General features: G+C 43.2%; 1 protein-coding gene across 1 annotated transcript in view; it reads right to left on the bottom strand.

Annotated features, from left to right (window-relative positions):
- The window catches only part of RYR3 (ryanodine receptor 3), a 380,950-nt gene that overhangs the window by 25,499 nt on the left and 341,633 nt on the right, over positions 1-13,818 (bottom strand). The window contains exons 82-90 of the mRNA XM_014532943.1: positions 11,280-11,353; positions 11,127-11,144; positions 10,622-10,702; positions 10,082-10,170; positions 8,643-8,771; positions 6,576-6,680; positions 4,773-4,854; positions 2,792-4,122; positions 844-902 (exon numbers count right to left, since the gene is read on the bottom strand). Of these exons, the coding sequence (XP_014388429.1) occupies positions 844-902; positions 2,792-4,122; positions 4,773-4,854; positions 6,576-6,680; positions 8,643-8,771; positions 10,082-10,170; positions 10,622-10,702; positions 11,127-11,144; positions 11,280-11,353 (1,968 nt within the window). The remainder of the gene's footprint in view (positions 1-843; positions 903-2,791; positions 4,123-4,772; positions 4,855-6,575; positions 6,681-8,642; positions 8,772-10,081; positions 10,171-10,621; positions 10,703-11,126; positions 11,145-11,279; positions 11,354-13,818) is intronic.

Consider the following 13,818-nt stretch of genomic DNA (forward strand, 5'->3'; position numbering starts at 1 on the left):
GTCAATTACCATGTTTGTCTATTATTAGATAGGACTAGAGGCCTGGTGCATGAAATTTGTGCATGGGTGCAGTCCCTAGGCCTGGCCAGTGATCAAAGCACAAGCGTCTGGCATGGAAGGACAGGTCCCAGTTGATCTCTGGGCCCTGGGTGGCCCCTGGGCCCCCACATGCCCCCCTCCACCTGAGTTATGGTGCCCAAGTCCCCACATGGAGATGTGGTGAGCACGGCTGGACGCCGCAGGCCAGAGCGCAGCGTGGGCCTCTGGGCCACCCAGTGGTGCCACATGGAAGCTGGGTGGGCAGTGCGCTCTCTCCCGGCCAGCCTCGCAGACCAGCTCCTGCATGAACCCATGGGGAACCTGACCAGCCCCTGTGGTCCCAGTGGCTGTGGCCCAGCTCACTTGGAAGATGCCACACAGGTGTGGGGCAGGCTCTTTGTGGGAGCCTGGCACCTGAGTGTGGGGGCTTCCCTGGTGTGCGAGCCCTGGCATCCCGGGGGAAGGGTAGCAGGGAGAGTAAGAGCAAGCTCAGCAGACACCCCACATTCTCACCACACCTCCGTCCTCATCACCTCTGCCCCCAGGTAGCTGGCAAGAGGTCACAGCGCATCGCCGACACCTGCCATGTTCTGTGCCACCCCCTGGTGGTCAGCACACATCATAGCAAGCAGTTGAACTCCCGGTTTCCCTGGTTGAATGACCACCCAAGGGGACAATTTGCATATTAGGCTTTTATTATATAGGATAGCATTACTATAGCTATTTACCACAGCAATAGAATAGTAGATGCTATCAAGAACTGTCTAACAGGAGTTTGAGTCCTCGAAGCTACCAAGAACTTACTCTGCCTTCTCGGGTTCCACTTTTCCTTCTGAGTCATGTGCTGCTTTCATCTCTGCTGCCTAGACAAAAACAACAGTCAGTCAAGTTCTCCCCAGTCAGTGCGTGCATGGTGAAGAGCCATATCGCTGGCCACTGTCATCTCCTTGGTCAGAAGTCCCAATGGCTTTCTCTTCTCCTGCTTCTGCTTCTCTCAGGGTCATGGAAGGTGAGTGTCCTGCTACATATCCAGGTGCTCTGGAGAGATGCCAAGACAAAGACTTCAAATCTGAAAACTCCACTGCCCTCTTATTATTAGTCAACTCAAAGAGAAAACTTGCGCTCGGATATTGTCAGAGCCCGCAGCAGTGGTCCCATGACCTCATGGGGTCAGGGAGAGATGGTCCAAATCAGAACCTGCTTCAGACAGGATCGTGCCTCGTCTTTAATCCTCTTAGCACCCGATCCCCCGGGTCCTCTGCCTGACGACCACTGCACTTCGAAGAAAATTCAAGCTCCTTACCGAGGCCTACATGGCTACAGGATCATGGCCTGTCATTCCATCCTCATCTTGCACCTCTTGATTCCTTACTTCCTACACCCAGACCTCATTTCCTTTCCTGGGACATTCCAAACCCTTCCCTGCACCAGGACCTTTGCACGAAGCATATCCTCTGCCTGGAGTGTGACTGCTGTGCATGTGCCTGATATCCTTCAGGACATGGTTCATAGGACACCTTGTCAGAAGCCTCCTTGACAGTCCTATTTAAAGTAGGGCCCACATTCACTCTGTAACACATGTCCTTGTTCATTTATTTTAGCATGTGTCACAAATAATAATTATCTTATTTATTTGTTGTCTTCTTCCATTAGAAGTTAAGCTCTATTAAAGCAAAAATGTCTTTCTTATTAACTGAGTTTTCATAGCCTCAGAACACAGCTTGGCATGTAGCAGGCCTTGAATGAATCCAATTATGTTTATGCCCTGGGGCTACATCGGGGAGCCAAATGGAGTAAAGAAATTGATATTATAAAAATGCCTATGATTCTGATGCTTTCTTCCCTGATTCGAAAAGTCAGGTGAGAGTTCTCTCCTATACATATACTTAGCACCTGGCATTCGTCCTTCCTAACGTTCTTCATGCCTATACAGATTTATTCAATATCTCTTTTTCACTGAATTATAGGGACAATGCATTTTTCACTTACCACTGTATCCTCAGAGCCAAAAACAGTGACAAGCACATATTAGCTAGTTAATAAATATTAATGTAATGAATGAATAAACGTTGTCTTTGGGCTCTGATCTCTTTACACTTCTCTCCATACCCTCTTTAGTGCTAGAATGATGCTGTGAGTTGGATGCTGCAACAGAGGGAAACACCCATGACCAAGGGTTGACCAAGGACCAACATCCATGACCAAGGGGCTCTGAATTACTATTATCTTATTCCCTTAATCTAGTTGACTGACTCAAAGTCCAAATTTAATAGTGGCTGCATCACAATAATGAAATGTCCCAGCCGATAAGACTCACTGGGACACTGTGCAAAAGTATATGATATCATCTGGACCTTTTGGGACACTGCAGAATTATTGTCTCACTAGAAAAACCTCCTGTTATATTATACCTGGTTTTCTATGCTTTCAGTTTACTGAATGAACCTGTCTACCATGAGAACTAACCTTCTAATAAAAGTGTGGAAGTAAGGTGAGCATCACAGATCACCATGTTTGAACTCTACAATGTAAACTGAAGACCACCCAGCAATTAGACACCAAGGCATCCATTTACGACTTGCACCCTCCAGACATGGTAGAGCTAGAATGATGAGGTCAGGATAATCATAGGAGAGCTGGTGTCTAATATATTGTTGGCTCTCAGGGAATTGGTGTCAGTACTAGTTGCAAAATATAGTAGCAAGTGTTTTTCTGGGCGTAAAGGAAGATGATGGAAACAAATTATGCTTACCTGTACTTTCCTTTTCTTCCGTACAGTACTCTCTAGTGTAGGGGGTTCATCCTTGCCAATAATCTCAGAGAGGTCACCCAAACCCACTTCTGGCCCATGCTTTGAGCCACCTTCTTTCTTGGAGTGGAATCCAAAAAGATCTGACATAATATCTGCATCTCCTTTCTCACCCTTTAAAAAGTGCACTAGTTCTGTGGTGATACCCGTCTCGGTCACTTCTGCCCTCTCAGCCTCCAAAACATCATCATGGATACCAAATTGGGTTGGATCAGGCATGTCCCCCAGGATCTTGGTCACCCTGATGTTCTTTGCCCCTTCTACCAGGCCCCCTCCAAACACTGTGTTCCAGAGGATCTGAAAGATTCCCCCCAAGATGGTGAAGAACAACTGGAACAGCCCCACGAATAACATCCAGAAGAATGAGAAGAACACCTTTACCAGCTCCTTCACAGTCATCTTTTTCACCTTCCTGTATTGCTTCCTGAGGTTCTTCAGAGTTACCCTCTTTAGAAAGTTGGCAACATTTCTCTTCACTGAGGCACAGGCCATGGCAAATGCAGAGACAGACTCAAAGGATTTGTCATCCTCTTCTTCCCCCTCAATCTCTAATGTGTAAGAAGAGTCTTCATCTTCTTCCTCCTCCTCTTCTGGTCTGTCAGTTGAGTCAGATTCAGAGATCTGAGATGCTAACTGCATTTCAAAGATGGTATCCTCACAGAAGTTCACAAATAGTTCCATCTTTTCCTGTTCCCCACCTTCATTGACAACATCGAAGATGAACTGTCGCTTAGATTCCTTCACTTGGGGCTTTTCCCATTGAGTTCGACTGGATTCACTGATCTCAAAATAAACACGCTCAATCTTCTTGGCACCACCCATAATCTCAATGCGTCCTAGGTATGGTTCGAAGTAGTTTAGCACACTTTCTGCTGGGTCCAACAGACACTTAAGGCGAGAATCATTTGGCATATGCTCCGAGAGATTTGTCAATAACACTGCCACATTAAACCCTATGTCCTTGGCCGGCTCATGGAACCGGTCGACAAAATCAATGTAATTAAACATGTCATTCTCATCAGCTTCTGCACAAGAAAGGAGAAAGTCAATCTCTGACTGTGTGTACTGTTTTTGCCCTTCCATGGCCTTCTGGAATTCTTTTTTGGAGATAATCCCTTTACCATCTGGGTCATATTCTTTGAAGGTGTCTGAGCTGGTTAAGTCTTTAAGTTTCAAGAACATGTCAAAGAATTTCAAGATCATTTCTACATTGGTAGATGACTCTACCAGTGTGTCAACCATCTGCTTGCCAATAGTTCCATTTACCACATTCCCTGTGAGGCAGGTTCAAAAAGACATACAAATATATCAATAAATCCAAGCCATTCTGTAACTGGTCAGGTAGCTATTTCTAAAAGACTTATGTGCCAAATCAGTCAGCTCTTTTCTGACTGTGATAATTTGGAAATGGGCAGGAGGGAGCAGCAAGCCATAAAGACTACATCACTAGGAGTCCGGGGGATAGAAACAGAGGGAGAAGGAGATGGCTATCCCAGTGCCTTTTATCTGGCTTGGGGCCTGGGAATTGGTTTTGTTATTAGATTACTGGGGACACATAGGAATAAGTGGTGCCCCTCTCATCCCCTTAGACCTAGGAGAGTGACCAACTAGATGGCTGGCATACACACTGGCAGCCAGATGTATTGAAAAGCAATGGGGAGAGGGAGAGAATAGGGAAGAGCAAAGCTTAGAGGTTTTCCCCAGTTCATTCTGGCTTTCCTATTGTCATAAAATAAGTTGGTTTCAGGCTTTGTCCATCAGACCATGTTCCTCTCACTCATTTTTTGTTGATGAAAATTTGGCTTTCTAACCAATGTTATATGGCATGAATGACCTGCCAGGAGGATAATCTGCATGATTACTATGGTTAGTGCTTGGACCAATTACAGTTGTGTGAATGCCTAGTTATACCAAACAGCCCAACCTTCCAGGAGGGACAGAAGCATCACCACCATGTCCTGAAGGAGATCCAAGAGTTCCTTCAACAGCTCGATCTGACTGGAATCCTAGAACAGAAACAGGAGATACCCCTGAGCTATCTGATCCCTCAGCAAAGTACAGGGCAGCGAGCAAGAAGAGCCTGCTCTGGAAATGCTAGGTGAGGGTGCGTCAATCTTGGGAATGAGTTCCCTTCTCATTGTGAATGCGGACGTCTTACCATCCACTGTTTGTAGCGCCGGGAAGCTGCCTGCAGCAGAGCATGGCCAATAGCATTCCTTTACAGCTTTCCTTTTATTAGCACAACGTGGCAGATTACCACTCGTTGTCCAAAACTACTGAACAACCCAATCCACCAAAGAGCTGTTAGGTATCTCTATAGTTTATGTTGTTGTGCTTGATACTGGAGAAATGCAAGTGAGCTTTTTGGGAATACTATTGCAATCCAATTAAGGCATTGAGATTAAAATCACTAAGTGGGTTCTCCTTTTTTTAATGGATTAATTTAGGTTCTCCTGATTCTAGTTGGTGGTGATCTGGGTGCCACTGGTCCCTTAAAATGTTATATAATTGAGGCTATTCCTCCGGATGGTTTTGATACCAGTCTGTTTGGTTTTAATTTCAGCATTGCAGACAGGGCATTGCCAAGTTAGCACTGTGCTTTGCACCCTACATCACAGAAGGAAAACAATCCTTGGAGGATCTGAGGTGGGCAATCAGAGGGTGAGATTAAAAAATGCATCTGGGCCACACTCCTTTTACAGACTCTCTTTGTAAAGACAGTTATTTGTCTAGCTCTTTAAATTTCAGAGGGACATCCCCCAGCTCTGGTGTATGTCACAGCTTTATACGAAATAGATGTGTAGAATATTTGAGCTGGAAGAGACCTCAGAGATCAGCTATTCTAAATCCCAATATTTTACAGTTGATGAGGCAAAAAACCAGAAAAGGGAACTAGCTTTCTGAAATTTACTAGTGAGGAGGTGGCAGGACCTGTCTCCGGAGCCCCTCACCATGCTGCCCCAGCTGGGTTGACATAGGAGTCAAGCAGCTGACATGTTACTGCCGAATTAGCAGCCCTCCCAAGAACTCTCTCCTCCCATAAGGCCAGAGTCAAAAGGGGAAAAAAATGAAAGGGTTAAATAGCACATTCCAGAAGGGAGGAGGCAGATGTGACAGCCTTGAACATTGTAGGTACACATTATTAAAATTGATGCTACAAATGTTATTCTAATCAGCCTGAAACATCCTGAAGTTCTCCCCCATGTGTTGCCATGGAGAGAGACGATCATCTACTACATACACTACATTTATTTGTTCATAATAAATGCTCTCAGCGAGTCTGATTCATCTTGCCAGAGAGATGGGGAGTGAAAAGGAAAGGCGGAGGTGGAGAGGGAGGGGGAAGCAAAGGTGAGAGAGAAGGCATAGGTGAATTAAAGAGACATGCGGATAGCTGACAGACCAGACAGGGCCATCGATGGTTATAAACTGACAAAGCAGTGACAAGGAAGCAAAAGGATTAGCACCATAAAAAGCAAATGTTGAGGCAATTATGAAAAGGGTAGGATGGTGGGACATAAGGAAGGAAGCTGCATCCATGCAAAAGCCCGTCTGGGACATTCACTCCTATCTCCCATTTAGACCCATGGTTTTAAAAATGAGCCCTAATCTGCTTGACTTTTTCAGCCAGTTGATCAAGCAGCGACATCCACAATGGGAATACCAAGGGGGTGAGGATTAACTTAGCATTTCACACCAACAACTCACTGGGGACAGGCCACAGTACCTGAGAGAGTTTCATCTGCATGTTAGCAAATACATGGAGGAAGCCGACCACCGCATCCCACAGCCTGCTGTGAGCCAGGCTCTGCTGGTTCCCAATGCAAGGGCCCTGTGGAGAGGAGGACATCCTATTTCACTGAAACATCATGAGCTGCTCTGAAGGGCTTAGGAAGGGCCTGTGACACTAGTTTATATGAACAGATAGCTCCTCCCCAAAGTCACATATTTTGTGCTCAATATTTCCCCAAGATATTAACACCCCCATCGTAGGATCCTGTGTCTAACAAAAGCCACTAGGAATTTCACAGTCCAGGGATGTCTAGAGATTTTCTTTTAGCCTTAGAATATGTTCTTCAAAGAAAATCTTACACTGAAGAACATCATTTAAAAAAGCTCAGTGCTCTGGTTGAACAAGACTGAAGGGCACCTCTGCCCACTTTCATCCACACCTTGGCATAAAAGGGGTCTGAGGAACTCAAGGGTTCCGTGGAGCCCACTCTGAAAATCAAGCCCTAGTACATCTACTGTTACCTGGCAAAGCTACCTGGAGAATGCTATGACCACATGGTTATCTGCTCAAATAAAAAACAGAACAAACCCAAAACACCGAATAATATTCCTGGTCAATTACTTTTAGGATTTTCCTACCATTAACCCGAACTTCAGGTATAATACCATCTCTATCTTTTTTGAAAGCCAAACACAGAGGGAAGACAATGACCAGTTTGCATTTTTCCTGTTAATATCCTTTCCAATTTTTGCAGATCATTATTGATCTGATATTTCTTATTGTAAACTCTTCCTTATAGTTTATTTTTCCTACCTTTTAATCAATTCTCAAATCACCCTTCAGTAAGAAATTTTCAAAAAGAACACTGATACTATCTCATGTTCTGGAAGTGTCTTGACAGAATTCTCAGGGAAGAGGTGAGCAGGAGAAATATTGCCTGCTTCCTTAAATCACATAGCCTTATTTAAAAATCACTGTTCATGTACATTTGGTATATGATCCCTAGAAACCTCTAGATTCTTTTTGGAACAAAACCCTTTGTAGAAAGAAATGCACAAAGTGTCTGCTTTATGTTAGGGTTAAGTGCTGCATGGGACATTCTGAAAATTGGAATGGGTTCTGCAGAGAGCAAATCAGATGCTTGTCAAATCTGTTCAATGGTCTTCGCAGGCATCTCACATTCTGTGACACTTCAGATGAGTCACCTGTTCCTAGGTTTATCTCTCCATGTTTTTACCATCCTTGGGTGACAATGATCAATCTCTCCCTTAAAATCTTCCTTTAAATTTAATAGTCTTAGTTTTATGTTTATTTTAGTAAGTAAATATGATCTGACTGTGCCAATTGATTCATCCTACAGATCTTTAAGAAATGTATGTAACATCACTGAGGATTGTGATGTGGCTACTGATTTTATAGCAAATTATGCCCCAGTATGTCCTCTTTTCATGGTAGCTAGACTGCAGTAGGCAATGAACAGAGAATACTGTGAACAGAAAAAGAACGCTGCAAGTTCTAGACATTCAACCTGAAGTTCACTTGTGGACTTAACTGCCATTCACATAGCTTATGTGCTTCTGAAGTTACCTTATGCATAGAGTTCATTTCTGACAAATTCGTAGGATGTCATTAATTCTGTTTTTAATCTCAAGGTGACATCATTTATGCCCTTATTCCTCATTCTAGCAATCATTTCTCTACTCCACTGTCCACACTTATGGAACACCTATGATGTAGACATTGTGTTAGAAATGAGGAATTTTAAATTGAATGGGAACTTTTTTGTCTGCAAAAAGTTTTCAGTCAAGGAGGGAAAGCAAAAATATAACTAGATAAATGCAAGTGTGACAATGATATGAATGAGTCACAGTGGGGACCCATAAGCCGTAGCTTCTCACAGAGTGTAGGTACTATTGGTTCCTATTTACAGAAAAGAAGTGTTGTCAGCCATAGGCTAGATACACTGTCCATCCGTGCACCCAAATGTTCTGTAGGGAATGTAGAGAATGGGGATGTTGAAAATGTTCTCCTTGTGTTTGAACATGCATTCTGTGCACATACCTGGATGTATTCTGTAAGAGAATTGAAAATCTGCTTTGTGACCACTAGAGCTTTGGAAAAATTGTGCTGTCCAGATTCATCAATGATGTCCTTCCCTGAATAGTACCAGTAGAAATCACTGATTGATTCCTAAGAACAGACAAGTAGAGTTTAGTATTTCTCAGGCTTCAGTTAGTGTAGCTAAAGTTGACATTCAGGAAGAATACAAGATAATTCCACATCTCTAAGACCTCTTCATTAAGACAGGAGCCTGGCACTCTGGGAAGAAGCACAGAGATAGCTGGTCCCTGGCATCTCTGAAGGACAGATGTCCCTCTGTAGGAAAGAACAGATAGGAGAGAGGACAGCTGGACCTGGGTGACTATGATATAGGACAATCTACTCACAGGAAAAATGTACCCTAAAGATAAAGATAATGATTATCATCCAAATCAGGGGTCCTCAAACTACGGCCCGCGGGCCACATGCAAATACAAATATTGTATTTGTTCCCGTTTTGTTTTTTTTACTTCAAAATAAGATATATGCAGTGTGCATAGGAATTTGTTCATAGTTTTTTTTAAAACTATAGTCCGGCCCTCCAATGGTCTGAGGGACAGTGAACTGGCCCCCTGTTTAAAAAGTTTGAGGACCCCTGATTCCAAATCATCATGACAGCAACAACCCAATAACTAACACTATAAGTGCCAGGCACTGTTCTGAGCTTACTGTATATATTAAATCTCTCAATCTTTACCATCACCCTTTGAGACCCATTTTACAGACAAGAAAACTGTCACACAGGGAGGTTAAATACATTGCTCTGTTAAATGGAAGAAGTGCATGAAGAATCAGCAAAGAGAAAAGAGAACCCTTTTTATGTTTGTGTAGATTTTCTTGATATTATTTGGATTTTCCTTCAAACAATTAAACCAAGTGACTTCTCAACACTAAGAACTTGTAGACTCATCTTATTCGGACCACTTTCTGTAACTTTTTCCTAGTGAAGAATCTTTTCTCAGTCACAGGTTGTTTGATAGCTCCAGGATATCGTGGCTAGGTTTTCACTGGCAAAACTAAAATAAACCAGCATTTCATAATAGATGATATGGTTTTAAACCACGTCCCCCAGGTCAGTCTTCAAACATTCAAATACACGTTTTAGGCACAGCAGGTCCTCGAATAGTTGTCTTGTTCAATGTTGTTAGGTTACACTATTGATGAGATGCTGTGGGAACTTACCTTTTGTTTAAATCAGTTAGCCTATGGCAAAATTGGTCCCATTATAAGTTGTTTCACTTAAAGTAGAAGAACTTATTGATGATGTTGCGGACTTACGGTATTTTACTTCCTCTTACTGGGGTTTTACTATCTCCTGGGCCTCCCTGACCTCATGTAACTACCTGTCTTTAGCTTTTGGAAGTACATCTGAGGCATGTCACCATCCAAGGCCCACTCACCTGAAGACGCAGAAGGTAGTCCACAGTGCTGATGATGATGTTCACGGTGGTGGTGTTACCCATCTGAGTCCGCAGGAAGTTCTGAAAGTCTGACAACAGCAGGGCTGGGTCAGACCCTCTCTCTGTCTTGCCTAGAGAGCCGGTTGTGCTTTCTTTGCTAAACTCAGCAGAGGTACACTATGTGAAAAACCTTATGAGGGCATCCTGTTTGGGTCTTGGTGGATCTTGCAGGACAGAGCTCTGACACGAGCCCTCCCATCCCAATGACACCAGAAACCGGACCTATAGAGCCTTGAGGGCCTTGACAGAAAGGGCTGTTAGTTTCACATCTGAAGATCCTGGAAGCAGCTTAGACTGGGTGGCACTAAATAACTTTAGTCATGAGCCAAGGTCGTTTTACATAGGGTTTCTTATTTAGGAATGAATTAACTGTTGTCCTTAAGTTAGCAACTGCTGGTATTGAATGTGGCTTCCTAAATGGAATCAGAATTTTGCACCTGAATGCTGTTTTCCCTTGACAAATCTATCCGTTCCACTTACCATTGTTATGTCCTTCACAAAGTAACTGTAGGAATCTAAAGAGATCTCGTGTGAACTCGTCATTCTGGAGTACTTTTTCACCTTGAAAACAGAGGACACTGGTGAGCATTTGCTTGCTTTTCAACACAGAACACCTTCTAATAAAAATGACTACAAAAATGCTTCAGGAGCTATGTCAGAATTCTTTGGAAAGGGAACTTTGGATGAATGCTGGTCAACCTGATTAACCCGGAATTGAGGCTGCACAACACAATGATCAGCAAAGCTAAAATATTTAGCCCCAGGATGCATTTGTAAGGAAAATAACCGGGCTAGTGGCAGGAATGGTTCGCAGACCATAACCCATGCCTGATAGATGGAAAACCCTTCTTTAATTAAGCATCAAACTGTTGAGTTAAACAAGGCATGCAACCACTGAGCCTATAATGTGTTGGAACTGAGGCAATTAAATCGATCCCTTAGGATGCACAGATTGTAGGAACTCAAGCCAGAAACTCACACTTACCACGCTCACGAACAATGACTGGTGATAAGAGAAAAAGAGAAGAATACAAAGTAAGAAAACCATGAACAAGGAGCAGGGGCTCTAACGGGAAATAGTTAATTAAGATTTTTTTTTTCAGGAAGAGAGTGGCCTTCATATTCATTAGTTACTTACGTGTTCCTTCCTCAGTAACCATCCCCAGGCCTTCAGCTTTATTCTGCCTCTCAAATGCATTCAAATCAAGGACACTTGTAATAGACAAAGGAAAGCGAGGTTCAGGGCTGCGCACTCCGGGAAAATAGATTTCTAACGTCAATGCACCTATTGACTAAGATCCTGTCCTTGGGTTTTAACAAATGCACTAACACATCGCAGTGTGTTTGAGAGTCTAACAGTGTTTCCCAAGGAAGCCTAGTGCTCACAGACCTTGTCACATCCGTGAGGAGGGGCAGAAACACTTGTGGTGGCTGTCGTTTTGTCCAGTTGGAGTCCTTTCTTTTGGATGAAGATTTAAAAAGGCTTTTCAAATAAAGAAGGAACGATTTGTTTCTTAGATTTTTCAAGGGAAATTTACAGTAAACTGCATTAATTAATGTTCAACTCCCTACTTTCTCTGAGAATCACAAGGAACTGGAGCTTTTAGAGCTTAGGATGAATACTGACGGAGAGTGCTACAAATTTCTAGATTTCAACGGTCAAACCCTTTAGGATTCTGTATCATTCAGGAGCCATATAGTAGGTGAGATTAAGCTTTCTGGAGGCAATGGTGTCCCTAGGAGCTCCTGAACTTTTAGCAAGTTGGCCTTCATTTTTGTCCCTACTTTCCCCAACCTTCCTAGTCACAGCCACCATCAGTCAGGAACCCCTAGTACAACCACCAAGCTTAATAATGAGCACACTATGTGATCATATTATTTCCAATTGCAGCTCATTCTACTTCTCTAACAAACTCTAGCTCCTTCCCCAATCTGAAAGGTTTCATAGAACATAAGGTCTCACAAGACTATAGCTCTTAGGGAAGCTGATGGCTGAATCCATTAAGATTCTGCAAAACCTAGCCTGCCTTTTACCATTGGGCAAAGGAAATGACCATCAGCCTGGAAAGACATTATTGGGAAACCCAGAACCTCTTTTCCCCTTTTAGGGGGTCACAGACATTCTGCAATTTAGATGCATTTGAAAGAGAAAACAATGAAAATCCCTGTTGCCATCTTGTTGGTTCTTCCCAGAGCCTACTGTAAAAGGGCTGGTTCAATAACACAAATGACCCCTTTCATTTTGGTTTTGCTGTCAAAAAGGATAACACAGAAAAGGGCATTTGGGCATGACTGCTTTGAAGCAGCCAGTTCTGATTCAGGAGGCAATCTAAGCAACAGACATTTCTGACCCTTACTCCATCACGAAACACCCATTTCAAATGTTTAAATTTCTCTAATGCTTAAATGTTTACAAATATGTATTATGTTTATAATTGGCCTAAGACTATTAACATACCTTCAAACTTCTGTTAGAACTCATTTGGCCTATCAGGGTATGTCACCTGTCCCTCCAAGTCAGCCTTATAAATGAGTTTAACAATATTAAGTATTGCTGACCACCAAGGGAACTCTTAGGAATTTAATTGAGACTTTCATGAGCAATATGGAACTGAACTGCCTTGATTTTTGCCACCCGAGTGCACATGCACAATTTCACCCTCAGTGAGTCAGGTCTGGCAATATTACATTTTCTTTTTCTAAGAGAGGTAATAAACAAATTGGCTCTCAGTGGGGGTGGGGGAGGTAAGAACAACGGACGGTATTGCAGCTCAAATATACTCCCTCCAGCCCCAGAGTACAATACTTACCCAATCAAGTAAGGTTAGTAAAATTATGAAGTCCATCATAAGAAAGAATGTTCATCCTCCAAATTTTCAATTGGAAAATGTAATGTTCCATTTTAAAGGATATTAACTTGAGGCAAATGAGCCAGATAATTATAACTTTGAATTATTTTTAGAATGAGTTGCAGACTGTTCAGAAATATATGTGAAAATTAGAAAATAAGCTGACACTTTTCTTAGATTTCTGGCTCATTTCTGAAATGAGCAAGTATGGTAACCTGACTTTTGGTTACAAACTGTTCATTTGTCAGTAGGTTCAGCCATGAGGGGAGGCTTACACACTTCGTAATATGCATGGAAAGTTTAATGCTTTGTTTTTCAGGCTATGACAAAAATGTTCTCATGTTAGGATGTACCTCTGTCAAAATATGTACCCACCAAATATCTATTCAAGCTCCAAGGCCAGTTAAGACTAGAGATTAACAAAGTGCTTAATGAAAACAGCCTTGAGTCATAATGAGGCATTCATCTTCTTTTCCATTCTTTTCTGGTTTGATTTTTATGAGCATACTAGTGGCCTGGTGCACGAAATTTGTGCACAGGGGAGGGGGTGTTCCTCAGCCCAGCCTGCACCCTCTCCAATCTGGGACCCCTCAAAGGATGTCCTACTGCCGGTTTACAGGGATCGGGCCTAAACCAGCAGTCGAACATCCCTCTTGCAATCCGGGACTGCTGGCTCCTAACCGCTCACCTGCCTGCTTGCCGGTCTGATTGCCCCTAACCACTCTGCCTGCCGGCCTGCTTGCCCCCAACTGCCCCCCACTGCCAGCCTGCTTGCCCCCAAATGCCCCCCTGCCAGCCTGATCACCCCCAACTGCCCCCCTGCTGGCC

Source organism: Myotis brandtii, unplaced genomic scaffold, assembly GCF_000412655.1.
Source record: "Myotis brandtii unplaced genomic scaffold, ASM41265v1 scaffold927, whole genome shotgun sequence".
NCBI classification, from domain to species: domain Eukaryota; kingdom Metazoa; phylum Chordata; class Mammalia; order Chiroptera; family Vespertilionidae; genus Myotis; species Myotis brandtii.